General features: G+C 46.3%; 1 protein-coding gene across 4 annotated transcripts; it reads right to left on the reverse strand.

The window, feature by feature from the left end:
- Nucleotides 1-203: 203 nt before the first annotated feature.
- On the reverse strand, nt 204-19,279 carry LOC130293642 (phospholipase A2 inhibitor and Ly6/PLAUR domain-containing protein-like). 4 transcript variants are annotated; one of them, XM_056542557.1, is made up of 5 exons: nt 19,190-19,279; nt 5,773-5,892; nt 4,780-4,929; nt 3,002-3,142; nt 204-1,943 (listed from the first exon to the last, which is right to left on the reverse strand). In XM_056542557.1, the coding sequence occupies exons 1-5, from the start codon at nt 19,239-19,241 to the stop codon at nt 1,750-1,752; spliced, it is 657 nt and encodes a 218-aa protein (XP_056398532.1). In that variant the 5' UTR covers nt 19,242-19,279; the 3' UTR covers nt 204-1,749. The 4 variants fall into 4 exon arrangements, with proteins under 4 accessions (XP_056398532.1, XP_056398533.1, XP_056398534.1 ...); XM_056542558.1 differs by lacking the exon at nt 19,190-19,279 and adding an exon at nt 14,429-14,556; XM_056542559.1 differs by lacking the exon at nt 19,190-19,279 and adding an exon at nt 10,177-10,286.
- Nucleotides 19,280-25,905: the final 6,626 nt, after the last annotated feature.

Raw genomic sequence — 25,905 nt, forward strand, 5'->3', positions numbered from 1 at the left:
TGCCCTCTCCCGAGTCCATGCCAGGGTCCGAACATTGCTGATGAATTGTTTCGATTTGATTCTGATTGGGCAGCCTGCACTAACATTCGTGTCACATTCAACATTCTTGTTACTAGGGGGTAACAATACATGGAAACACAAAAAAAAAAAAAAAAAAACACAGAAACAATTATTTATTTGGATAATAAAAAAAAAATGTTTATTTGTGCAAATGATAGGATTTTAAGTGGTACAGCGATGGGGTCAAACTCGACCCCACTAAACATGAAGTTACAAATGCATTATTATGCTCACCTGTCAAGACCGAGCAGGGTCATAGCTGGTAATTGATGCATTTCTAACGTGCTGCCACAATCACTAACAGATTTTAATATACAATGACTAGTAAATTATCCACATAAGGTGTAAATAGTAACAAATAAAGGGGTTACCATCTTAAGTAAATGATAGCGAATCTTTAAACTATACCATTATTTTGTAATCATTGGGGATTTGTGGACCACAATGGGTCCTGAATTTTCCTCCGTACAGCTCCACTTTGGTCAAAGCCCTAAGTAGCTACGTGGAAAAGACCATGATGTCGATTTTTTTTGCAGCTCATGGAATCATCATTTATGCCATTGGTATGGGGCCCAAAACTTAACCCCCCACTAACCAACAAATGATGGTGTGTCCTAGTAGTCATCATTTGCCAAAGCTGGCTATTCATTTCACCTAGCTATCAGATGAACGCTTGTCCTATCCCCACATACACATGCTTGCTTAATTTGGCTGAGCATGAACGTGTTCTGATTAGGTAAAGTGGAGAAAACTACTGCCAGACATCTTTGGTGGTAGAAAATCTTCTAGAAAGCAAAAAGATCAGGCATGTTTAAATCCATCTGACCCTGGAGACCCCATACATTTTAGATGGTGGACTGATCCCATTGAAATTGATTGGTTTGGTTGACTTTGATGCGCATTGCCAACCAAAGAATGGAAAACTCCTTTAAAATACATATATTTAGGTGAGTGTTTTCCAACCGGTTGCCTCCAGCTGTTGCAAAACTACCAGTTCCAGCATGCACTATTTTCACTCAGTATTGGTTAGATCTTCTAATTGGTGTATATGGTCGGAGCTGCTTTGTAAAGAAAACAATGGTGGTCTTTATAGCACAGTAATAAATGTCAATGCTAGACGTGTTTCTGAGTTCATTACTCTTTCTTCAGTGGTGGACCACAACAAAGGCCCTATCAATTTTAGACTTTATACCAGTGTTCCCTGACCAGGGAGCCTCCAGCTGTTTTAGAAACTACAAAGTGTAGTTTTGCAACAGCTGGAGGCACCCCCCGGTTGGGCTAAATTGACCTAGGAGATAATAGCCTTTTTTATTTCTCAACCGAGTGCCAAGAAAGCAGAGCCTCCTCGCTCAAGTGGCACGCCTCCTCGCTCTCACTTCCCAGACCCTTCTTGATTGATATGCTAAGCCCTGTATATCCATCAAGGAGGGGCTGGGAGGGTGAATGAGGGGACATGTCAGGTAGTGACACTTGAGCTTGGCCCCGCCTTTTTGACACTTGACTGAGAAAACGGCTGATGGCAACCACAGATTAAATGTTTTTTCTACCAATATACAATGTGAACTATCTAGTCAATGCTAGAGTCAAAGAGTGCAGCCGTACATACATACATGCCCCAAATATACAGAAATAGCAATAGCCGTAGGGTATATCATCGCCGATACTTTTCAGCATACAACATATTAAGATTTAACATGAAGATTTCCAATAGAGCCAGAGAGCACTGACCATCAGGATCAGACTGGAGCGCACGTAGACGCCGCCGTTTGTACAAGCGTTTTCTAGATTGACGGTCATCGTGCCCAGTTTCCACACCTGGTGGGAAGGTTCACACAACACTTTGGTGGCGCAGCCTTTTACCACTGTTGAGGTGGGAACATCTCCTAAAGAATAATGAAAGAACAGTGTAATAGAAAAAATAATTGTAAATTAAATAAATAAATAATGAATGAATGAAAAATAATAAAAATTGAAATAAATAAATAAACACACACACACTAAATTCTTGGGCAATCGCTGCAGCCCGAGAGTGAAGTGATCAGGAGATGTACAAGAAATCCCATACAGGATGTCCCACAATCTCCGTAGCTTGAGAGTAAAACAGCGATCAGGGACAGTTAAATCATACTTTACCATGATGGTACCGGACGTCCCATTCAAGTCTATGGGTCTTCTGGTACATATCCTGATCGCATTCCTTTTAGGCTGTAGAGATTGCCCAGGAGTTTTAAACATCCTGCCACTGGACCAACATGATGGTAAAGTATGATTTAACTGTCCGGCAGGTAGGTACAGAGAATAGTTAGTGTGGGGGCAGGGAGAGAGGACGGGGCCATTGGGGGAGAGAATATGTAGGCTGAGAGAAGATTGAGTGGGGAAGCAGGGGTGTTGTTAGGTTGGTGTCACCAGGTGCGGTAGAAAATGACGGTGTTGCTCCTGAATACAATATGGCCACACATGGCACATTCAAAGAGGCAGTCACCTCCTCCACCAGCACCAGACAGAGACTCTCTCCATCGGATGATGCTGAGCTGGCGGTAATGCCCAACCTGCCACAAAATTTATGTGTGAAGGTCAGTCGACTGCCACCATTCCAGGAGAACTGCCGCCCCCACCCATGAGCTAGCTGCCACTTGCACAAGGGCACCTCCGGGCCAGTCCAAAACCCTCACCCCCCAGTCCTAGGGTAGAACAAAACCTACATACACCACTGGTGACCCCAATAGAGTTATATAACCTAATGTAATACCATTCCTCAAAAAGCCACATGGGTTTGCTCTGGCGACATTACCGGGTGGATCCCATGACTGATCTTAGCCAAAACAGATCACAAAGAATCCTATTGATTTACAGAAGGGTCCGTCAGGGCAATAGAAACAACACAACCCCATGCAGAATGGAATAGACGCAGTGTGAATACCGCCTTATACAGCCTTTTTACCTGTTCTAGTTGTGACCTGAGTTATACACATCGTCTCATTTCCAACACAGTCGGTGAACAGGTCGGTGTCACAAGTCTTAGAATTTGGAGTAAAACATGTTTTGCAGGACAAGCCATTTTTTTCAATTGAGTCTGGAGGAACTGGAAAGAAAAATCCAAAATGATGATCAAATAGACAGGAAAAAGGAAATCCGAAAAAAAAGAAATAATGGTGTCCCTTTAAAGGGGTATTCTGGGTTTATAAATATCCAAAGGATAGGGGATAAGATGTATGATCGTAGGGGTCCTGCCACTAGGGACCCCCATGATCTCGGTGCCGGACGCTGCCTCCGAGACAGAGCCGTGACATCACGACCACGCCCCTAGTGATGTCATGCCACCCCCCCCTCCATTCATGTCTATGGGAGGGGGCGTAATGGCCGTCATGCCCCCTCCCATAGACATGAATGGAGGGGGCGTGGCATGACGTCCCTAGGGGGCGTGGCCGTGACATATTGTCCTTGTCTCAGAGGCAGCGCCGACACAGAATGCCACGGGCTGCACCGAGATCGTGGGAATACCCAGCGGCAGGACCACTGCAATCATACAACTATGAATAGGGGATAAGATGTACAGTATAAAGCCAGAATACCCCTTAAAAGGTGTTATCCAGAACAAGAAAAACATTTCTTCCAGAAACAGCGCCCCTCTTTTCCTTAGGTTGTGTGTGGTATTGCAATTCAGTTCCATTGAAATAATTGGAGCCAAGTTGTAATACCACACACAACCTGAGGACAGGGGTGGTGCTGTCTTTAGAAGAAAGCAGCTATGTTTTTCTAATCCTGGTTGATCCTGATGTCCCCTACAGACTGCATGCAGTAATGTTCCATTATGTCAGTACTATAAGATAAAGAGTCTCAACCATAAACTGTACAGGACGCATCCACCTTTAGGGGTTGGAGTTTTTTTTTTTTTTTTTAGAACAAAGCTCTAGAATGACATAAAAATATTGTAGCTGCCACTACTTGTTGGAGCTCGCTGCATACAGAAATATCATTGAGTTCAATTTATAGGTCTGTATGCAGTTAGCTACAAAGCTCCCTCTAGTGGTGGCCGCAGACAGTGAAAATCATAGCTGTATGATTGGAAGATAGTTGTCCCCTACTCATGCTATATCAGAGGACCCCCAAGTCTATGCTCATACACCCCCATAGATACAGGGAATGCACCCCCTCGGGTACAAGTAAGGCTGGGTTCACACCACGTTTTTGCAATCCAGGTTTTTCAATTTGAAAACTGTACGGAACCATATTGAAAACCGTATGCATTGACTCTCCATTGAAAACCTTAGGCCAAACGATGCATCCGGTTTAGTCCGTATTTTGTCTTATACAGTGTTGTCCGTTTTTTTCCTGCACCCAAAACTGCAGCCTACCACGGTCAAGAGTCTCTCTCCCCCCCCCCCCAAGGGGTACAAAGATATGTCTGACACTAACCTAATATGTATAAAAGTATGGATTGCGTCCAGCACCAGGGAGGTCAGATAACAGTTTTTTTTATTTCAGAATTCAAGGTAAAACAAAGACCATACAATAGAGTACAGAAAACTCCCGACACATTTTGCGCTCTCTAAAGCTTAATCATAGTATGGCCGTCTTGAGTTTTAGACTATGGAGTTGCCTAGAAGTCCTCCAGATGTGAAGAACTTTTTTCCTTCCTAGGACTTCTTTTCTTCCTATCACATCTCCACAGATAATGTCAGATATGGATTGTGAAATCGTTCCAAATAGAGGACTTACGGGTAGGTTTCTCGGGCATACAGTCATTGGTGCTGCAGCAGGTGGTCCCCGTCTTTATTCTACCATTGGGGAGGCTAATACTCCCAGTTCTGGAGCACACGTTCTTTTTCGCACATTGTCGCACGTACATTTTGGAAATTTCCATTCCACCTAGAAATGAAGAGACACTTATTCAGCCATGAGGTACATTTTCAGGAACAGGAGGCTCTATTCAGGGGAGGACGGAGAAAGGAACAGGAACAGCTGGTGGTGAGGAATAGGTTCAGGGTCAGAATTTTTGAGAAGGAGAAAGATTGGGACAGCTGTAGGCTGTCAGGGCATGATGGGAGCTGTAGTTTTGCAACAGCTGGGAAATGCTGGGTGAGAGAAAGAGGAATAAGTATGACAAGTGAGGAGTTAAAGAAGCACTCCAGTTTTTTGTTCCCATGTCTTGCACACTAACTATATCTAGTCCTACAGTGCTTTCTGTTTCATTCCAGCACAGCTGCATCCATGCAGTTCATACTGTATTGTACTGGGTCATGTGATCATCAGCCTGACCCATAGAAAATCTCTGTTTAATTTGTCAGAGGAAGCGGCCAGCCCTGTCTATATACTGCTGCTATCTCTATGGGGTCAGAATATAAAGTAGTTATACACCTCCCCTCAAGCTCTATCTGTATGCTGCTGCTGCTATCTCTATGGGATCAGTATATATAGTAGTTATACACCTCCCCTCCAGCTCTGCATACTGCTGATGCTTTCTTAATGGGATTAGAATATTTAGTAGTTATACACCTCCCCTCCAGCTCTGTCTGTATACTGCTGCTAACTCTATGGGATCAAAGAAATTCTAAAGGCTGTCCGGGCATGCTGGGAGTTGTAGTTTAGCAACATCTGGAGGCACCATGGTTGGGAAACACTGGGTGAAATACAAGGGGTGAGATTGGAAGGAGATGAGACTGTAGCTAAGGAAGTTTAGGAAGAGATCCCCTTTAACCATTTGTGACCTACCCATTGATGTTACTATGTAGGATAACAGGCAGGAATAGTCTCCGGAGGGGCAGTCTTTGGATGTCCCATTACATACGGCGTCACTCAGAGACATGCACTCAATGCAGGACAGGGAGTAACCTGCAGAAACATGGAGAAACTTCATGATCAGACCATAAAGATTCACAATACAAATTTATAAAACAACCGGAAAAGGAAAAAAAATCATAAAACAACAGGACGTTGCGTTTATTACACACCAAGCAACGCTTTATAGGAAATAAGAGAAAAGCGCGTCACGATTATGACCAGTGTAGCGTTAAACTGTAATAAACTATGGTGACCTGCTGCCCTCTGCTGGTCATGAAGTGAAATGCAATCTCTTTCCTCTGCTTATCGGTGTAGTAAAAAACTATTTTTTATTTTATTTTTTGCCTTCATGTGTGTAGTCAACTTACTAATTAGGAGGTTTATGAGCAATTATTTTTTTTTACTAGAAATAGCGCCACACATGTAGTCGGTAGATGCTGCTTAATAACTTATTAAAGGAGAACTCCGGAATATAAAAATTGTCGCCCATACTGCCGGCAGCAAAAAAAAATAAAGATGTACATACCTTCCTCCGCTCCCCCGGGGCCTCCGGTAACTGGCTCCGGTCTCTGCCGTGATCCACTTCCTGGTTGCCGATGGTCGGATGAATCAGCCAATCACCAGCCGCAGCGCAGTCCGACTCGGCCGGCGATAGGCTGAGCGGCAGTGTGAAAACGCTTTAGGGCACAAAATTCTTCACTACCCCGACACCTGCGGCCTGGGCTGAAAACGTCACACTGCCGCTCAGCCTATCGCCGGCCGAATCAGGACTTCACTGCGGCCGGTAATTGGCTGAGCACAGTAAGACTCTCAGACCACCGGCAACCAGGAAGTGGATCACGGCGGAGGCCGGCGGAGGCCGGCGGAGGCCGGCGGAAGCCGGTTACCGAAGGCCCCGAGGGAGCGGAGGAAGGTATGTACATCTTTATTTTTTTTACTGACGGCACTCTAGGGGACAATTTTTATGTTCTGGAGTTCTCCTTTAAGTCTGAATGGTAATGCAGTGTCACCACACTGATGATGAGAGGACTACACAACTTCCTGTTAGGGGAAAAGGAGGGGCCAGGGAGCTGGTGACACAACACCACACCAACAAAAAGAGGACTACATAAGTTCCTGTCAGGATAGAAGGAGGAGCCAGGGAGCTGCTGAGACAACACTATACTGACAATGAGAAAACTACACAACTTCCTGTCATAAAAGGAGGAGGAGCAGGGGAGCTGCTGAGACAACACCAGACTGACAGTGAGAGGACTACAGTTACATAAAAACATGCGGAAGACAGTTGTAATGAAAGCTCCTGGCCAGGCTGCATGTGGCTCCCTGGTCAGGTAGGGGTTACAGATTCTAGCTGTTCAGCAGCAGCGGGCAGGTTATTTAAATCCCTTCTCAGGTCTTTAGTCTTGCTTCTGACTTTAAAGGGGTATTCCAGCCTTAGACATCTTATCCCCTATCCTTTGGATATGTTGTGTGAACCTTAGTTTTGTCCTGTATCTAGTCCTGTGTCTTAGTTAGTGTTCACACCTGTTTCTGTTATCCTGAATCTTTACCCATTATTTTGTGTCCCTCCATGATTGGAGTTTGGTCCTGTAGTTTTATCCGGTTCCTCCTATTGTTAGATCTGTTCCCTGAGCTTCGCTTTGTCCCTAACATAGGAGTCAGTTTGGTTTTGTATCTAGTGTGTCCTGAGCTGTTTAGTATCTTGGTCTGTGTTCAGACCTGTTGGTCTTTGTGCATTTATTGTATTTTGTCTAATGAGAATTGGTTCTTATGTATCCTTTATCTATATAGTGTCTTACTCCAGTTTAACCTGTCCATCCCCTGCATTCCTGTTCTAGTCTCGCTGTTACATATTTCATATAATCATATCTGTCATTTATCTTGTTTTGGTTCCTGAGATTGTTGTCTGTACACTGTATATCTGCTGCTATATACCTGCTGCTGTATACACTGTACACCTGATGCTGTGATTTCCTGACATCGGTTTGTACTACTTTATTTATTATTCTTGTTTCCAGTTTTTTTGGTTATGGTTTATTAACCACTTATATTCTGACTGGTGGCCCCCACTTCGTACTGTTCCTGTTAATTGTTTTGACATGACGTCCCTGCACTTTAGCTAGAGTATGGTCTGTCGCCTAGTTGTAGTGTCACCAGGGCTATGGAAATAGGCATAGAAAGAGGTTCATGGGCTCACTCTTCCCTGCCCTATGTGACAGTATATTTAGTGATAACACTATGTTCATAGGTCACATATCTTGTGGTGATAGCGGGGTGTTATTTTAATATCGTTTTCTGATACTAGAATGCCCCTTTCACCTTATTATGTATATAATTGTGCTATGTGTTTTGCTACTCTGCTGCCATCTAATGGTAGAAATGTAAAGTGCTTGTGAGAAAGGTCCCATAAACTATCCTTAGCTAAATCTGCTAGCAACTGTAGGTGGAGTCTCCCAGGGCAGGCATTTAGTTAGGCTGACCCATGTGCTCAGTATAGTGTGCAGAAGTCTTCTTCCAGTCTCTCTATGCACATGTGTCTGGCTTAGCTCTCCACACAGCTAGTCCCAAAGCTGACCCTGTCACCCTGCTTGGGAGCACAAGCCACTACTTTACCCGACCTGCATCCTGCTATAGGACATTGCAGTTCACCATCTGTGAGTATCCGAACTTTACTAAAATCAACCACCTGGAGCCAACTAGTGAAGGTTCCCTACCGGTCTGTTAGGCCTATGTCATCCCTACGTACATTGCATATAGCTAGAAGAGTAATTTTTTTCCGCTTGATTACTCCACATACATTTTCTTGCTACTGTGGTCAGATTGGCAAGAACTACACAACTACAGAAGCTGATAAGTACTGGAAGGATTAAGATTTATATAGAAGTAATTTACAAATCTGTATAACTTTCTGGCACCAGTGGATTTGAAGACATTCATCCCCCCCCCCCCCCCCTTCGGGGTACTCCTTTAAGCATTGATTCCGGAAGAGGTAGGTAACTACAAGCAGAATATGACCGGAATTTCCTCGCGGTATGAACTTACCCCTAGCTTTTAGAGATGAGCGAATTTACATTAAATTCGATTCGTCACGAACTTCTCGGCTCGGCAGTTGATGACTTTTCCTGCATAAATTAGTTCAGCTTTCAGGTGCTCCGGTGGGCTGGAAAAGGTGGATACAGTCCTAGGAAAGAGTCTCCTAGGACTGTATCCACCATTTCCAGCCCACGGGAGCACCTGAAAGCTGAACTAATTTATGCAGGATAAGGCATCAACTGCCGAGCCGAGAAGTTCGTGACGAATCGAATTTACTATAAATTCGCTCATCTCTACTAGCTTTCACTGCTATGTGTACCAGGAAGGTGACTTTGTGGCCGGCAGCTCCACTACAGCTCTTGTGACATAAGCCTTGCTGTTTTGTGGCACTACAGGTCCCAGCTGTTTTTAGTGTTTTTCCTGGTGCTTCTTCCGAAAAGCAGAGCTGGAACCATTGATTTATATTCACACTGTAATGTTGAGAAACTTTATAAAAAATATATAAATAAATATACAGTGGTCCCTCAACATACGATGGTAATCCTTTCCAAATGGACCATCGTTTGTTGAAACCATCGTATGTTGAGGGATCCGTGCAATGTAAAGTATAGGACAGTGGTCTACAACCTGCGGACCTCCAGATGTTGCAAAACTACAACACCCAGCATGCCCGGACAGCCAACGGCTGTCCGGGCATACTGGGAGTTGTAGTTTTGCAACATCTGGAGGCCTGCAGGTTGAAGACCACTGGTGTTGGAGGTTATACTCACCTGTCCCCGCCGCTCCGGACCGTCACCGCTCGTCACCGCTGCCCTGGATGTCGCCTTCCATCGCTGTCGCCGCGTCCCCGGGGTGTCCCCGACGCTCCGGCAAGGCCTCTGCTTCCCCGGCATCCGCGCTCTCCGTTGCCGCCATCACGTCGCTACGCACGCCGCTCCTATTGGATGACGGGACGGCGTGCGCGGCGACGTGATGACGACGATGGAGAGCTCCGACGGTGCAGAGGATCCCGAAGAGAACGCGCCGGAGCCCCTAGGACAGGTAAGTGATCGTCAGCGGACCACACGGGGCACCGTAAACGGCTATCCGGGGGCAGCTGAAGCAGTCTGCGCTGCCGGATAGCCGTTTATGCGATGGCCCCGACATACAAAAGCATCGTATGTTGAAATGATCGTATGTCGGGGCCATCGTAGGTCGGGGGGTCACTGTATATATATATATATATATATATATATATATATATATATATATATATACAGTATCTCTAGTGCATAGTGCTTTGATTCAGTTCACGTCTCATACTCTGGTATCCGGAGCTGCACCCAACATTCTGCTGGCTGCCGCTTGGAATTTCTCATTATGGTGCTGACGGACACATTCCTAGCAGCTGATCCCCTGGTGCGCGCTGCCCTCCGGTCTGGTGCATTGTGGGCAGTGTGTGTACGGTGCCCTACTCTATATACTCGACATCTCCCACATTGTGACGCTGCAGTGCAGGCTGTGACCCAGCAGGAGGCTCCAAAGAGATGTTGATGTCTTGCAACCCGAGAACAGCAGGAAAGCGAATGTTCTGAATACTCTGGAAGCAATTGCAGGATAAGATATCAATGCAGCTCAATGTCAGTATGGGAGAGAGAAAGCAACGTTGGGAGAAGTCATCTGTAATAATGATGTGTTTGGATGTATAAGTGAAACAACTACTCCATGAGAGGACTACACAACTTCCAGTCAGAAGAGAGGGAAGACCCAGGGAGCTGCTAAGACAACACCACCCGAACAATGAGAGGACTACACAACTTCCAGTCAGGAGAGAGGGAGGACCCAGGGAGCTGCTAAGACAACACCACCCAAACAATGAGAGGACTACACAACTTCCAGTCAGGAGAGAGGGAGGACGCAGGGAGCTGCTAAGACAACACCACCCGAACAATGAGAGGACTACACAACTTCCAGTCAGGAGAGAGGGAGGACCCAGGGAGCTGCTAAGACAACACCACCCGAACAATGAGAGGACTACACAACTTCCAGTCAGGAGAGAGGGAGGACCCAGGGAGCTGCTAAGACAACACAACCCGAACAATGAGAGGACTACACAACTTCCAGTCAGGAGAGAGGGAGGACCCAGGGAGCTGCTAAGACAACACCACCCGAACAATGAGAGGACTACACAACTTCCAGTCAGGAGAGAGGGAGGACCCAGGGAGCTGCTAAGACAACACCACCCGAACAATGAGAGGACTACACAACTTCCAGTCAGGAGGAAGGGAGGACCCAGGGAGCTGCTAAGACAACACCACCCGAACAATGAGAGGACTACACAACTTCCAGTCAGGAGAGAGGGAGGACCCAGGGAGCTGCTAAGACAACACCACCCGAACAATGAGAGGACTACACAACTTCCAGTCAGGAGAGAGGGAGGACCCAGGGAGCTGCTAAGACAACACCACCCGAACAATGAGAGGACTACACAACTTCCAGTCAGGAGAGAGGGAGGCACCAGGGAGCTGCTAAGACAACACCACCCGAACAATGAGAGGACTACACAACTTCCAGTCAGGAGAGAGGGAGGACCCAGGGATCTGCTAAGACAACACCACCCGAACAATGAGAGGACTACACAACTTCCAGTCAGGAGAGAGGGAGGACCCAGGGAGCTGCTAAGACAACACCACCCGAACAATGAGAGGACTACACAACTTCCAGTCAGGAGAGAGGGAGGACCCAGGGAGCTGCTAAGACAACACCACCCAAACAATGAGAGGACTACACAACTTCCAGTCAGGAGAGAGGGAGGACGCAGGGAGCTGCTAAGACAACACCACCCGAACAATGAGAGGACTACACAACTTCCAGTCAGGAGAGAGGGAGGACCCAGGGAGCTGCTAAGACAACACCACCCGAACAATGAGAGGACTACACAACTTCCAGTCAGGAGAGAGGGAGGACCCAGGGAGCTGCTAAGACAACACAACCCGAACAATGAGAGGACTACACAACTTCCAGTCAGGAGAGAGGGAGGACCCAGGGAGCTGCTAAGACAACACCACCCGAACAATGAGAGGACTACACAACTTCCAGTCAGGAGAGAGGGAGGACCCAGGGAGCTGCTAAGACAACACCACCCGAACAATGAGAGGACTACACAACTTCCAGTCAGGAGAGAGGGAGGACCCAGGGAGCTGCTAAGACAACACCACCCGAACAATGAGAGGACTACACAACTTCCAGTCAGGAGGAAGGGAGGACCCAGGGAGCTGCTAAGACAACACCACCCGAACAATGAGAGGACTACACAACTTCCAGTCAGGAGAGAGGGAGGACCCAGGGAGCTGCTAAGACAACACCACCCGAACAATGAGAGGACTACACAACTTCCAGTCAGGAGAGAGGGAGGACCCAGGGAGCTGCTAAGACAACACCACCCGAACAATGAGAGGACTACACAACTTCCAGTCAGGAGAGAGGGAGGCACCAGGGAGCTGCTAAGACAACACCACCCGAACAATGAGAGGACTACACAACTTCCAGTCAGGAGAGAGGGAGGACCCAGGGATCTGCTAAGACAACACCACCCGAACAATGAGAGGACTACACAACTTCCAGTCAGGAGAGAGGGAGGACCCAGGGAGCTGCTAAGACAACACCACCCGAACAATGAGAGGACTACACAACTTCCAGTCAGGAGGAAGGGAGGACCCAGGGAGCTGCTAAGACAACACCACCCGAACAATGAGAGGACTACACAACTTCCAGTCAGGAGAGAGGGAGGACCCAGGGAGCTGCTAAGACAACACCACCCGAACAATGAGAGGACTACACAACTTCCAGTCAGGAGAGAGGGAGGACCCAGGGAGCTGCTAAGACAACACCACCCGAACAATGAGAGGACTACACAACTTCCAGTCAGGAGAGAGGGAGGCACCAGGGAGCTGCTAAGACAACACCACCCGAACAATGAGAGGACTACACAACTTCCAGTCAGGAGAGAGGGAGGACCCAGGGAGCTGCTAAGACAACACCACCCGAACAATGAGAGGACTACACAACTTCCAGTCAGGAGAGAGGGAGGACCCAGGGAGCTGCTAAGACAACACCACCTGAACAATGAGAGGACTACACAACTTCCTGTAAAGAGAGAGATAAAAATGCTCCATAGCTACACTCCATGTTGCCAACTACAACTCCCAGTTATTGGCTGATAAGGGGACCCTCCACTACCATTTTAGCTCCGTAGACCTCCTACAACAACGTCTAATGTGCCCCCTGAGCTAGCCGAGATGTATCATTTTATTCTTTAGATGCTGTGATTGACATTGATCATGGCATCTGAAGGATTAATGACAGTCAGGGGTGGGGTTGCCACTGCCCGTCATTAGCAGTAAGTGTCCGGCTACTCACCGCTATGAAGCGAACGCAACTTCTGCTCTGGCTTCAAAGTCACTTATTGCTCCAGGTCGACAGATGCTTAAAGGGGCACTCCGGTGGAAAACAACTTTTTTTTAAACCAACTGGTGGCAAAAATTTAAACAGATTTGCATATTACTTCTATTTAAAAATATTAACCCTTTCAGTACTTATCAGCTGCTGTATGCTCCAGAGGAAGTTGTGTAGTACTTTCCAGTCTGACCACAGTGCTCTCTGCTGACACCTCTATCCATGTCAGGAACTGTCCAGAGCAGAAGGAAATCCCCATAGCAAACCTCTCCTGCTCTGGACAGTTCCTGACATGGACAGAGGTGTCAGCAGAGAGCACTGTGGTCAGACTGGAAAGAACTACACAACTTCCTGTGGAGCATACAGCAGCTGATAAGTACTGGAAGGGTTAAGATTTTTTTTATAGAAGTAATATACAAATCTGTTTAACTTTCTGGCACCAGTTGATTTAAAAAAAATTGTTAAATTATAATGTTTTCCACCAGAGTACACCTTTAAGTCCTGGACATCAATAGGTTAAGAGAGTGCTCCTAATCTCAGCTTTTAATCCATACAAAAAAAACAAAAAAAACCTTGGGAGCCAGAAATCCTGCTGATTGATAGGGGACCAAATACAAATAAATTCATAACTTAAATGTGTTTTTTGCTGTTATTCTGTCTTTCACTGTTCTAATAAAGTGACCATTAAAATTATAGACTGTATAAAGGGGTACTCCAGCTAAAAACAATTCTTTTTAATATCAACTGGCTCCAGAAAGTTAAACAGATTTGTAAATTACTTCTATTAAAAAATCTTAATCCTTCCAATACTTATCTGCTGAAGTTGAGTTGTTCTTTTCTGTCTGACAACAGTGCTCTCTGCTGACACCTCTGTCTGTCTCAGGAACTGTTCAGAGGAGGAGAGGTTTGCTAGGAGGATTTGCTCCTTCTCCAGACAGTTTCTGAGATAGAACAACTCAACTTCAGCAGCTGATAAGTACTGGAAGGATTAAGATTTTCAATATAAATAATTTACAAATCTGTTTAACTTTCTGGAGCCATTTGATATGAAAAATATTGTTTTTCACCGGAGTACCCCTTTAACACATTCTGGGTCATGTCCTCAGCGATTCCTATTTACCAGATGATATCCCGGGCCAATGTTCACACTACACCCTAATTCCTCCGGACCGGGGAGCGCCCTTTAAAAAAAAAAGTTTTGAATCAACTTGAGAGTTCGTTCTTAGGTGAAACGATGTTCCATCCCCCCAACTGTGGACCTCTGGCGAATGCAAAACTACAACTCCCAGCATGCCCGGACAGCCGTTGGCTGTCCGGGCATGCTGGGAGTTGTAGTTTTGCAACAGCTGGAGGGGCGCAGTTTGGAGACCGCTATAGGGCAAGGATCTCTCACCGTGTCTCGGTTATTTCTGGCGCAAGACGGTAAAATCCAGAAAGTCTCCGTATTAGGACAAGTATTTATAAGCCGAAAGGACACGAACCCCCCTACTTATCGAAAGGGCAGAAGACGCATTCCACAATACAACAAGAAGGGCGGCGACTGCTCGAAAGACCAGCCATGGCTACATGAAAGGGGGTCTGGTCACATGTCCTGTACCGGAGCCGAAAAAAATCCTATATATGTGTATAGGACCACGGTGACTCTAAAACAATTATATAATACCCTATATATAGAATACTACAACCCCCAACATGACCTGACCTCTGGACATAACCCTGATACAATTATATAATACCCTATATATAGAATACTACAACCCCCAACATGACAGACCTCTGGATATGACCCTGACACAATTATATAATATCCTATATATAGAATACTACAACCCCCAACATGACCAATACTATTATATGATGCCTTTTATATAGAATACTACAACCCCCAACATGACCCGACCTCTGGACATGACCCTGATACAATTATATAATACCCTATACATAGAATACTACAACCCCCAACATGACAGACCTCTGGACATGACCCTGACACAATTATATAATACCCTATATATAGAATACTACAACCCCCAACATGACTCGACCATTAAACATGACTGTAATTCAATTATATATTGCCCTATAAATAGAATAATACAACATGATGCTAATACAATTATTTTCTATATATAGAATACTACAACCCCCAACATGATCCTAATACAATTATTTTCTATATTTAAAATACTACAACCCCCAACATGATGTTAATACAATTATTTTCTATATATAGAATACTACAACCCCCAACATGACCCTAATACAATTATTTTCTATATATAGAATACTACAACCCCCAACATGACCCTAATACAATTATTTTCTAAACATAGAATACTACAACCTCCAACATGACCCTAATACAATTATTTTCTATCTATCTATCTATATATATATATATATATATATATATAGAATACTACAACCCCCAACATGATACTAATACAATTATTTTCTATATATAGAATACTACAACCCCCAACATGATGCTAATACAATTATTTTCTATATATATATAGAATACTAAAAACCCCAACATGACCCTAATACAATTATTTTCTATATATATATAGAATACTACAACCCCCAACATGACCCTAATACAATTATTTTCTATATATATATAGAATACTAAAAACCCCAACATGATAATAATACAATTATTTTCTATATATAGAATACTACAACCCCCAACATGATGCTAATACAATTATTTTCTATATATAGAATACTACAACCCCCAACATGACCCTAATACAATTATTTTCTATATATAGAATACTACAACCCCCAACATGACCCTAATACAATTATTTTCTATATATACAATACTACAACCCCCAACATGATACTAATACAATTAGTTTCTATATATAGAATACTACAACCCCCAACATGATGTTAATACAATTATTTTCCATATATAGAATACTACAACCCTCAACATGACCCAAATACAATTATTTTCTATGTATACAATACTACAACCCCCAACGTGAACCTTATACAATTATTTTCTATATATAGAATACTACAACCCCCAACATGACCCTAATACAATTATTTTCTATATATATATAGAATACTACAACCCCCAACATGACCCTAATACCATTTTTTTCTATATATACAATAATACAACCCCCAACATGATACTAATACAATTATTTTCTATATATAGAATACCACAACCCCCAACATGACCCGATCACTGGACCTGATATAATACAATTCTTTTATTCTCTGTACACAGAGCACTACACCTCCCAGCATGGCCCTGGCATTGGGTGATGCCCATTGTATTGTCCCTCTGTTTGCTCTATGTAATTGGCCTTTGCTGTGGATGGTTGAGATGCATTCACTCTGTGTATCTAAATATACATGATACGCCGGGCGGCATTACCCTGGGTGTGGTTACTCCCTCACTGTAAAATCTGATATGTCTGGCAGTGTCCCAGGATTGTGCTGGCAGCGGTCCCTGCCATCTCTCTACTATAAACCAATAACGCTCCAGACCGGCATCTTATACCATCATAAAAACAAACATTTATTATAAACAGAAAACTCTCGTACATTGTTAGTCTGGGAGACGACCATTACAGCCCCAGATCTAACATTTCTAAAATCCCATTTTGTGGGTCTGTAATCCTATCCCCCACCACATCAGAAATACTACTTCCTACTGGAGCAGTTGCCTGGTACTACAATTCCCAGAATGCATTGCCTTTCCAAAGCTCTTCATCATAGGCCCCTTCCTCCACAGCACTCCTTCCAGTCACCCACATGAAGCTGTTGCAGAACATTGCTGTATTCATTCCCTGTCTGCTCCTCTGGCTGTTCAGAACAAGGCAGCATGAAATTAACAACCTTATTCTTTTCTAAATATCTCTAAAATGATCTGTATGTATATGTGTATATGACAGGGAGATGTAGCTGTAGGGGCTGGTCAGATGTGGTGACATCACCCAGAGGGTGGGGCTAGAGCTCAGAGACAAGATCTAGCTATTCCTCCTGAGACAGCAGAGAATGGTGCACCATCTCAAGAGGAACTGCTGAGACAACACTGCACTAACAATGAGAGGGCTACACGACTTTCTGTCAGGGTTAAATTGTGCAAAACTATGCTAAAGCCAGAACAGTTTGTGATAAGACTTTAATAGTAAGTTTTATATCTTGGGGTGATTTTTCCCAACTGCCTAGAGAATTATGGGTGGTCAACAATAAGAGGTAAGCCTTGATTTACCTTTAATGGACAGTGGATTATCTTCAGCAGAAAGCCTGCTCAGCTTGTAGGTACACAGACAGCCCACCCTTTCTCAGGCTGTTTTGCATTCTCTCCTGCACATGCTTAGCCCCGCCCACAATTATTTTTATTTTTGTTCTGTCCAGATCTAGTTGTTACTTGAGACAGATTTCTACTGTACATTGCAGGGAATGAAGAAACCTTGTGGCCAAGATTTATCAGCCGTTTTTCTGGGGGTATGGAATAATTTTTGGTAAATGAAGCGATTTACAAACATGTCAGGAATCCCATGGGCTATCAAATGAAAGGAAGTTATTTGAAATGGTAACCCCCCCCCCACCTTTCTTTCCCCTAAGGCCACCCATGCTCCTACATATCTTAGGACAGAGACAGAAGTGCCCCACCCCTGATGTCCCTATATTGTTGTGCAGATCAAACACATTTGTTCTTATAATTTGTAATATATTAATATTACATATATTCCTTAAATGGGTATTCCAGCCATAGACATCTCATCCCCTATACAAAGCATAGGGGATAAGATGTCTGATTACGGGGGGCCCGTCCGCCATGCCCCCCACCATAGACATGAATGAAGGGGGCATTGCGGGACGTCACATCTGCAGTCACGGAAACACAGAGGTTTTCAAGACTAGAGCAGCAGCCCAGCAGAGAATGCTGGGTGCTGCACAGAGATCACGAGGGTCCCACTGGGACCCCCACGATCATACATCATATCCCCTATCCTTTGGATAGGGGATAAAATGTATATGGCTGGAATACCCCTTTAGCTTTTTTTCAATCCCCATATGAGTGTCACCAAAAATTCCAAAAATTATTTTAGCTATGTAAATATTGTAGGACCCCTATTGTTTCCCTATGGGAAAGTTTTTTTTTTGCATTAAAAACATTGGGGTTACATGAATCTTCAAGTACCATCACAGAAGTAGTCGAATCACTGGTGTCTAGGTAGAGACTCCTCAGAAGAAGCAAAAACATTAGAGATGTTACTCTTGTAGCTTCTGGGTTTCCTTAGTATCTGAGGCTTGTGGTTTCACAGCTGCCACCACTTATCTGGTCTCATGATCGTCATGTTATATCCTCCTCAGAACACCTCATCTACTCACAACATTTCATAACATTCATAAACTTTACTTAAAAGAGATATAACTCCTATTATCCAACCCTAGGAAATCCTATCATCCCTACTCATATACTGACAAATCTAATGATATTTTGTATTTTGTAATTTCGACCTTTATCTTGTTACAAATACAGTTTACCCTATAGAGGTGGAGATTTTTAACAGGACTTTGCTGACTTCGCTGAGCTACGTTGATGATGATGACAAAAAAACAACACTTTGCTTGTTAAAGTAGCGAATAGGATAAAAGACAACTTTTTCTGAACTCTAGAATTTTATATAAGTATAAGGAGATCCAGAAATGCAAAAGGCAACACACAGATGTAGCAGAGCAGAGTTTGCCCTTATCATTTCTGACCTCTTTATTACACATTGGATAATATGTGCATGTCCTCTTCTATTTATATGCACTCCATTCCAGGTCCGTGGTCGTATTACAGCAAGCGACGCTACATAATATTATTTGTTATTTTTTTAGAAAAAATTGTCCTTACCTGTAGCTGCAATAGCAGACAGGAGGCAGGTGACCAGCAGACAGGAGCTCATTGTCCTCGCAGCTTCCAGGACTATTATAGGAGCTTTAATCTCAGCTGCCTGCGCTCTGTTATAATAAATGGGTGTTGCCAGGACTCGGCAGATGAGATAGGGAGGGGGGGGGGGGGGGGGGTGACCAGGAGATGACATGTTCCATTAGAAGTATTCACTTAAGGTTTGCCTGTTTATTTTCCTATTTTTATCATTAACCCCTCATGACCACAAAAACTTTTTGAAATGCACAGACAGCAAGAAGTTTTGGAACAATGTGAAACTTTTTTTAATTTTTTAATTTTTTTACTTATTAAGAAGAAAATGTTGCCACAGCTGTCCATAGGTTTTTGTCCACTCCGTGGCTCTTGAACAGAATTTAGCTGAACTGCAATACCATGCAAAACCTTTAGACGGGTGTGGCGTTGTTATTGGAAGAAAGCAGCTATTGTTTTTTTTGCTTTTTTTAAATCCTGTGTCACGATGCCGGCTGGCAGGTAGTGGACCCTCTGTGCCAGAGAGGGATTGGCGTGGACCGTGCTAGTGGACCGGTTCTAAGCCACTACTGGTTTTCACCAGAGCCCGCCGCAAAGCGGGATGGTCTTGCTGCGGCGGTAGTGACCAGGTCGTATCCACTAGCAACGGCTCACCTCTCTGGCTGCTGAAGATAGGCGCGGTACAAGGGAGTAGGCAGAAGCAAGGTCGGACGTAGCAGAAGGTCGGGGCAGGCAGCAAGGATCGTAGTCAGGGGCAACGGCAGAAGGTCTGGAAACACAGGCAAGGAACACACAAGGAACGCTTTCACTGGCACTAAGGCAACAAGATCCGGCAAGGGAGTGCAAGGGAAGTGAGGTAATATAGGGAAGTGCACAGGTGAAAACCCTAATTGGAACCACTGCGCCAATCAGCGGCGCAGTGGCCATTTAAATCGCAGAGACCCGGCGCGCGCGCGCCCTAGGGAGCGGGGCCGCGCGCGCCGGGACAGAACAGACGGGGAGCGAGTCAGGTAGGGGAGCCGGGGTGCGCATCGCGAGCGGGCGCTACCCGCATCGCGAATCGCATCCCGGCTGGCAGCGGGATCGCAGCGCCCCGGGTCAGAGGACGTGACCGGAGCGCTGCAGCGGAGGGAGTGAAGCGAGCGCTCTGGGGAGGAGCGGGGACCCGGAGCGCTCGGCGTAACAGTACCCCCCCCTTGGGTCTCCCCCTCTTCTTGGAGCCTGAGAACCTGAGGAGCAGACTTTTGTCAAGGATGTTGTCCTCAGGTTCCCAGGATCTCTCTTCAGGACCACAACCCTCCCAGTCTACTAAAAAAAAATTTTTCCCTCTGACCTTTTTGGCAGCCAAAATTTCCTTGACCGAGAAGACGTCCGAGGAGCCGGAAACAGGAGTGGGAGGAACAGATTTGGGAGAAAAACGGTTGAGGATGAGTGGTTTGAGAAGAGAGACGTGAAAGGCATTAGGGATACGAAGAGAAGGAGGAAGAAGAAGTTTATAAGAGACAGGATTAATTTGACACAAAATTTTGAAAGGACCAAGATAGCGTGGTCCCAACTTGTAGCTAGGGACACGGAAGCGGACATATTTAGCGGAGAGCCATACCTTGTCTCCAGGGGAAAAAACGGGGGGAGCTCTTCTTTTCTTATCCGCGAACCTCTTCATGCGTGAAGAAGCCTGTAAGAGAGAATTTTGGGTCTCTCTCCATATAATGGAAAGGTCACGAGAAATTTCATCCACAGCGGGCAGACCAGAGGGCAAGGGGGTAGGGAGGGGGGGAAGAGGGTGACGGCCGTACACCACGAAAAATGGGGATTTGGAGGAAGATTCAGAGACCCTGAAGTTATACGAGAATTCGGCCCATGGAAGGAGATCTGCCCAGTCATCCTGGCGGGAGGAAACAAAATGTCGCAAATAATCACCCAGGATCTGGTTAATTCTTTCTACTTGTCCATTGGACTGGGGATGATATGCAGAGGAAAAATTTAATTTAATCTTGAGTTGTTTACAGAGAGCCCTCCAGAATTTAGACACGAATTGGACCCCTCTATCCGAGACAATCTGCGTAGGCAACCCGTGAAGACGAAAAATGTGTACAAAAAATTGTTTAGCCAACTGAGGCGCAGAAGGAAGACCAGGAAGAGGGATGAAATGTGCCATTTTGGAGAATCGATCAACGACCACCCAAATAACGGTGTTGCCACGGGAAGGGGGTAAATCAGTAATAAAATCCATACCAATCAGAGACCAAGGCTGTTCGGGGACAGGCAGAGGATGAAGAAAACCAGCGGGCTTCTGGCGAGGAGTCTTATCCCGGGCACAGATAGTGCAGGCTCGCACAAAGTCCCCAACATCCGTCTCCAGAGTCGGCCACCAATAGAAGCGGGAGATGAGTTGCACAGATTTCTTGATGCCCGCATGACCTGCGAGATGGGAGGAGTGACCCCATTTGAGGATTCCGAGGCGTTGGCGTGGAGAAACAAAGGTCTTTCCTGGAGGAGTCTGCCTGATGGAGGCAGGAGAAGTGGAGATCAGGCAGTCAGGTGGAATGATGTGTTGCGGAGGGAGATCAACTTCTGAGGCATCCGAGGAACGAGAGAGAGCATCGGCCCTAATGTTCTTATCGGCAGGACGAAAGTGAATCTCAAAATTAAATCGGGCAAAGAACAGAGACCACCGAGCCTGGCGAGGATTCAGCCGTTGGGCAGACTGGAGGTAGGAGAGGTTCTTGTGGTCGGTGTAGATAATAACAGGAAATCTTGATCCCTCCAGCAGATGCCTCCATTCCTCAAGTGCTAATTTAATGGCTAGAAGCTCTCGATCCCCGATGGAGTAGTTCCTCTCCGCTGGAGAGAAGGTCCTAGAGAAAAAACCACAAGTGACAGCATGCCCGGAAGAATTTTTTTGTAGAAGAACAGCTCCAGCTCCCACTGAGGAGGCATCAACCTCCAATAGGAAGGGTTTGGAAGGGTCAGGTCTGGAGAGCACGGGAGCCGAAGAAAAGGCAGACTTGAGTCGTTTAAAGGAGTCTTCTGCTTGAGGAGGCCAGGACTTGGGATCAGCATTTTTTTTGGTTAAAGCCACGATAGGAGCCACAATGGTAGAAAAATGTGGAATAAATTGCCTGTAATAATTGGCGAACCCCAAAAAGCGTTGGATAGCACGGAGTCCGGAGGGGCGTGGCCAATCTAAGACGGCAGAGAGTTTGTCTGGATCCATCTGTAGTCCCTGGCCAGAGACCAAATATCCTAGAAAAGGAAGAGATTGGCATTCAAACAGACATTTCTCAATTTTGGCATAGAGTTGGTTGTCACGAAGTCTCTGAAGAACCATACGGACATGCTGGCGGTGTTCTTCTAGATTGGCAGAAAAAATTAGGATATCGTCCAGATATACAACAACACAGGAGTATAACAGATCACGAAAAATTTCATTGACAAAGTCTTGGAAGACGGCAGGGGCATTGCACAGTCCAAAGGGCATGACCAGATACTCAAAGTGTCCATCTCTGGTGTTAAATGCCGTTTTCCACTCGTCCCCCTCTCTGATGCGGATGAGGTTATAGGCGCCTCTTAAGTCCAATTTAGTGAAGATGTGGGCACCTTGGAGGCGATCAAAGAGTTCAGAGATGAGGGGTAAGGGGTAGCGGTTCTTAACCGTGATTTTATTAAGACCGCGGTAGTCAATGCAAGGACGTAGGGAGCCATCTTTTTTGGACACAAAGAAAAATCCGGCTCCGGCAGGAGAGGAGGATTTACGGATAAAGCCCTTTTTTAGATTCTCCTGGACGTATTCGGACATGGCAAGAGTCTCTGGGGCAGAGAGAGGATAAATTCTGCCCCGGGGTGGAGTAGTACCCGGGAGGAGGTCGATAGGGCAATCATAAGGCCTGTGAGGAGGTAGAGTCTCAGCTTGTTTTTTGCAGAAAACATCCGCGAAGTCCATATAGGCCTTAGGGAGACCGGTTACTGGAGGAACCACAGAGTTACGGCAAGGGTTACTGGGAACCGGTTTTAGACAGTTCTTGGAACAAGAGGACCCCCAACTCTTGATCTCCCCAGTGGACCAATCCAGGGTTGGGGAATGAAGTTGAAGCCAGGGAAGTCCAAGGAGAATCTCCGAGGTGCAATTGGGGAGGACCAAAAGTTCAATCCTCTCATGATGAGATCCGATGCTCATAAGAAGGGGCTCCGTGCGGAAACGTATGGTACAGTCCAATCTTTCATTATTTACACAATTGATGTAGAGGGGTCTGGCGAGACTGGTCACCGGGATGTTGAACCTGTTGACGAGAGAGGCCAAAATAAAATTTCCTGCAGATCCAGAGTCCAAGAAGGCCACTGTAGAGAAGGAGAAGGCAGAGGCAGACATCCGCACTGGCACAGTAAGACGTGGAGAAGCAGAGTAGACATCAAGGACTGTCTCACCTTTGTGCGGAGTCAGCGTACGTCTTTCCAGGCGGGGAGGACGGATAGGACAATCCCTCAGGAAGTGTTCGGTACTAGCACAGTACAGGCAGAGGTTCTCCATACGGCGTCGTGTCCTCTCTTGAGGTGTCAGGCGAGACCGGTCGACCTGCATAGCCTCCACGGCGGGAGGCACAGGAACAGATTGCAGGGGACCAGAGGAGAGAGGAGCCGAGGAGACGAAACGCCTCGTGCGAACAGAGTCCATATCTTGGCGGAGTTCCTGACGCCTTTCAGAAAAACGCATGTCAATGCGAGTGGCTAGGTGAATAAGTTCATGTAGATTAGCAGGAATTTCTCGTGCGGCCAGAACATCTTTAATGTTGCTGGATAGGCCTTTTTTGAAGGTCGCGCAGAGGGCCTCATTATTCCAGGACAATTCTGAAGCAAGTGTACGGAATTGTACGGCATACTCGCCAACGGAAGAATTACCCTGGACCAGGTTCAACAGGGCAGTCTCAGCAGAAGAGGCTCGGGCAGGTTCCTCAAAGACACTTCGGATTTCCGAGAAGAAGGAGTGTACAGAGGCAGTGACGGGGTCATTGCGGTCCCAGAGCGGTGTGGCCCATGACAGGGCTTTTCCGGACAGAAGACTGACTACGAAAGCCACCTTAGACCTTTCAGTGGGAAACAGGTCCGACATCATCTCCAGATGCAGGGAACATTGGGAAAGAAAGCCACGGCAAAACTTAGAGTCCCCATCAAATTTATCCGGCAAGGATAAGCGTATCCCAGGAGCGGCCACTCGCTGCGGAGGAGGTGCAGGAGCTGGCGGAGGAGATGACTGCTGAAGCTGTGGTAGCAACTGTTGTAGCATAACGGTCAGTTGAGACAGCTGTTGGCCTTGTTGCGCTATCTGTAGTGACTGCTGGGCGACCACCGTGGTGAGGTCAGCGACAACTGGCAGAGGAACTTCAGCGGGATCCATGGCCGGATCTACTGTCACGATGCCGGCTGGCAGGTAGTGGACCCTCTGTGCCAGAGAGGGATTGGCGTGGACCGTGCTAGTGGACCGGTTCTAAGCCACTACTGGTTTTCACCAGAGCCCGCCGCAAAGCGGGATGGTCTTGCTGCGGCGGTAGTGACCAGGTCGTATCCACTAGCAACGGCTCACCTCTCTGGCTGCTGAAGATAGGCGCGGTACAAGGGAGTAGGCAGAAGCAAGGTCGGACGTAGCAGAAGGTCGGGGCAGGCAGCAAGGATCGTAGTCAGGGGCAACGGCAGAAGGTCTGGAAACACAGGCAAGGAACACACAAGGAACGCTTTCACTGGCACTAAGGCAACAAGATCCGGCAAGGGAGTGCAAGGGAAGTGAGGTAATATAGGGAAGTGCACAGGTGAAAACCCTAATTGGAACCACTGCGCCAATCAGCGGCGCAGTGGCCCTTTAAATCGCAGAGACCCGGCGCGCGCGCGCCCTAGGGAGCGGGGCCGCGCGCGCCGGGACAGAACAGATGGGGAGCGAGTCAGGTAGGGGAGCCGGGGTGCGCATCGCGAGCGGGCGCTACCCGCATCGCGAATCGCATCCCGGCTGGCAGCGGGATCGCAGCGCCCCGGGTCAGAGGACGTGACCGGAGCGCTGCAGCGGAGGGAGTGAAGCGAGCGCTCTGGGGAGGAGCGGGGACCCGGAGCGCTCGGCGTAACATCCTGGACTACAATTTTAATTTCTTTCCAGCTTACATAGTTAAATCGTGACATTATTGCCATTTGCATGAAACGTCAATGCTTTCTGTGATATACAAAAGTGGCAGGAAACTTGAGAGGATAGGGAGACTTTCAACCATTTCGGTATTTTGGCCTAAGTCATGCAACTTTTATCCCCTAGAGAAGCTTCGCCTCATTGATTCTACTCCATCTCATAGTTGTCTGAGACGTTTGCACCAAACATGTCACAAAAAAATATGCTGAACAGAATACTGGGGGGAGGGATTACCGCTGAGCAGAATACTGGGGGGAGGGATTACTGCTGAGAAGAATACTGGGGGGGGGGAGGGATTACCACTGAGCAGAGGGGACAGAGAAGAGGGAGGAGCTTCAACGTACCTATGTCATCCCCGGACGAGAAGATGGCGGATCCAAGACACGAGCTGTAGTGACTGTTTGCAAAGGCGGCAAAGTCTCCGGTGACGCATGTACAGTATGACGAAGCCGCAGCCAGTGGCCACTAACAGCAAGTGTGACATGTCAAAGTTTAGTTAAAGTAACAGTAACACCATAAAGGGGTA

Source organism: Hyla sarda, chromosome 10 (assembly GCF_029499605.1).
Source record: "Hyla sarda isolate aHylSar1 chromosome 10, aHylSar1.hap1, whole genome shotgun sequence".
NCBI lineage: Eukaryota > Metazoa > Chordata > Amphibia > Anura > Hylidae > Hyla > Hyla sarda.

What these genes read in the sequence shown, in the direction of transcription:
- LOC130293642 (XM_056542557.1), bottom strand. Translation starts at nt 19,241, where the DNA reads ATGAGCTCCTGTCTGCTGGTCACCTGCCTCCTGTCTGCTATTGCAGCT. An exon ending in GTCTGCTATTGCAGCTACAG is followed by an intron (nt 5,893 to 19,189) that starts GTAAGGACAATT and finishes ATGTTTCTGCAG; the next exon opens with GTTACTCCCTGTCCTGCATT. An exon ending in TCAGGTCACAACTAGAACAG is followed by an intron (nt 1,944 to 3,001) that starts GTAAAAAGGCTG and finishes ATTATTCTTTAG; the next exon opens with GAGATGTTCCCACCTCAACA.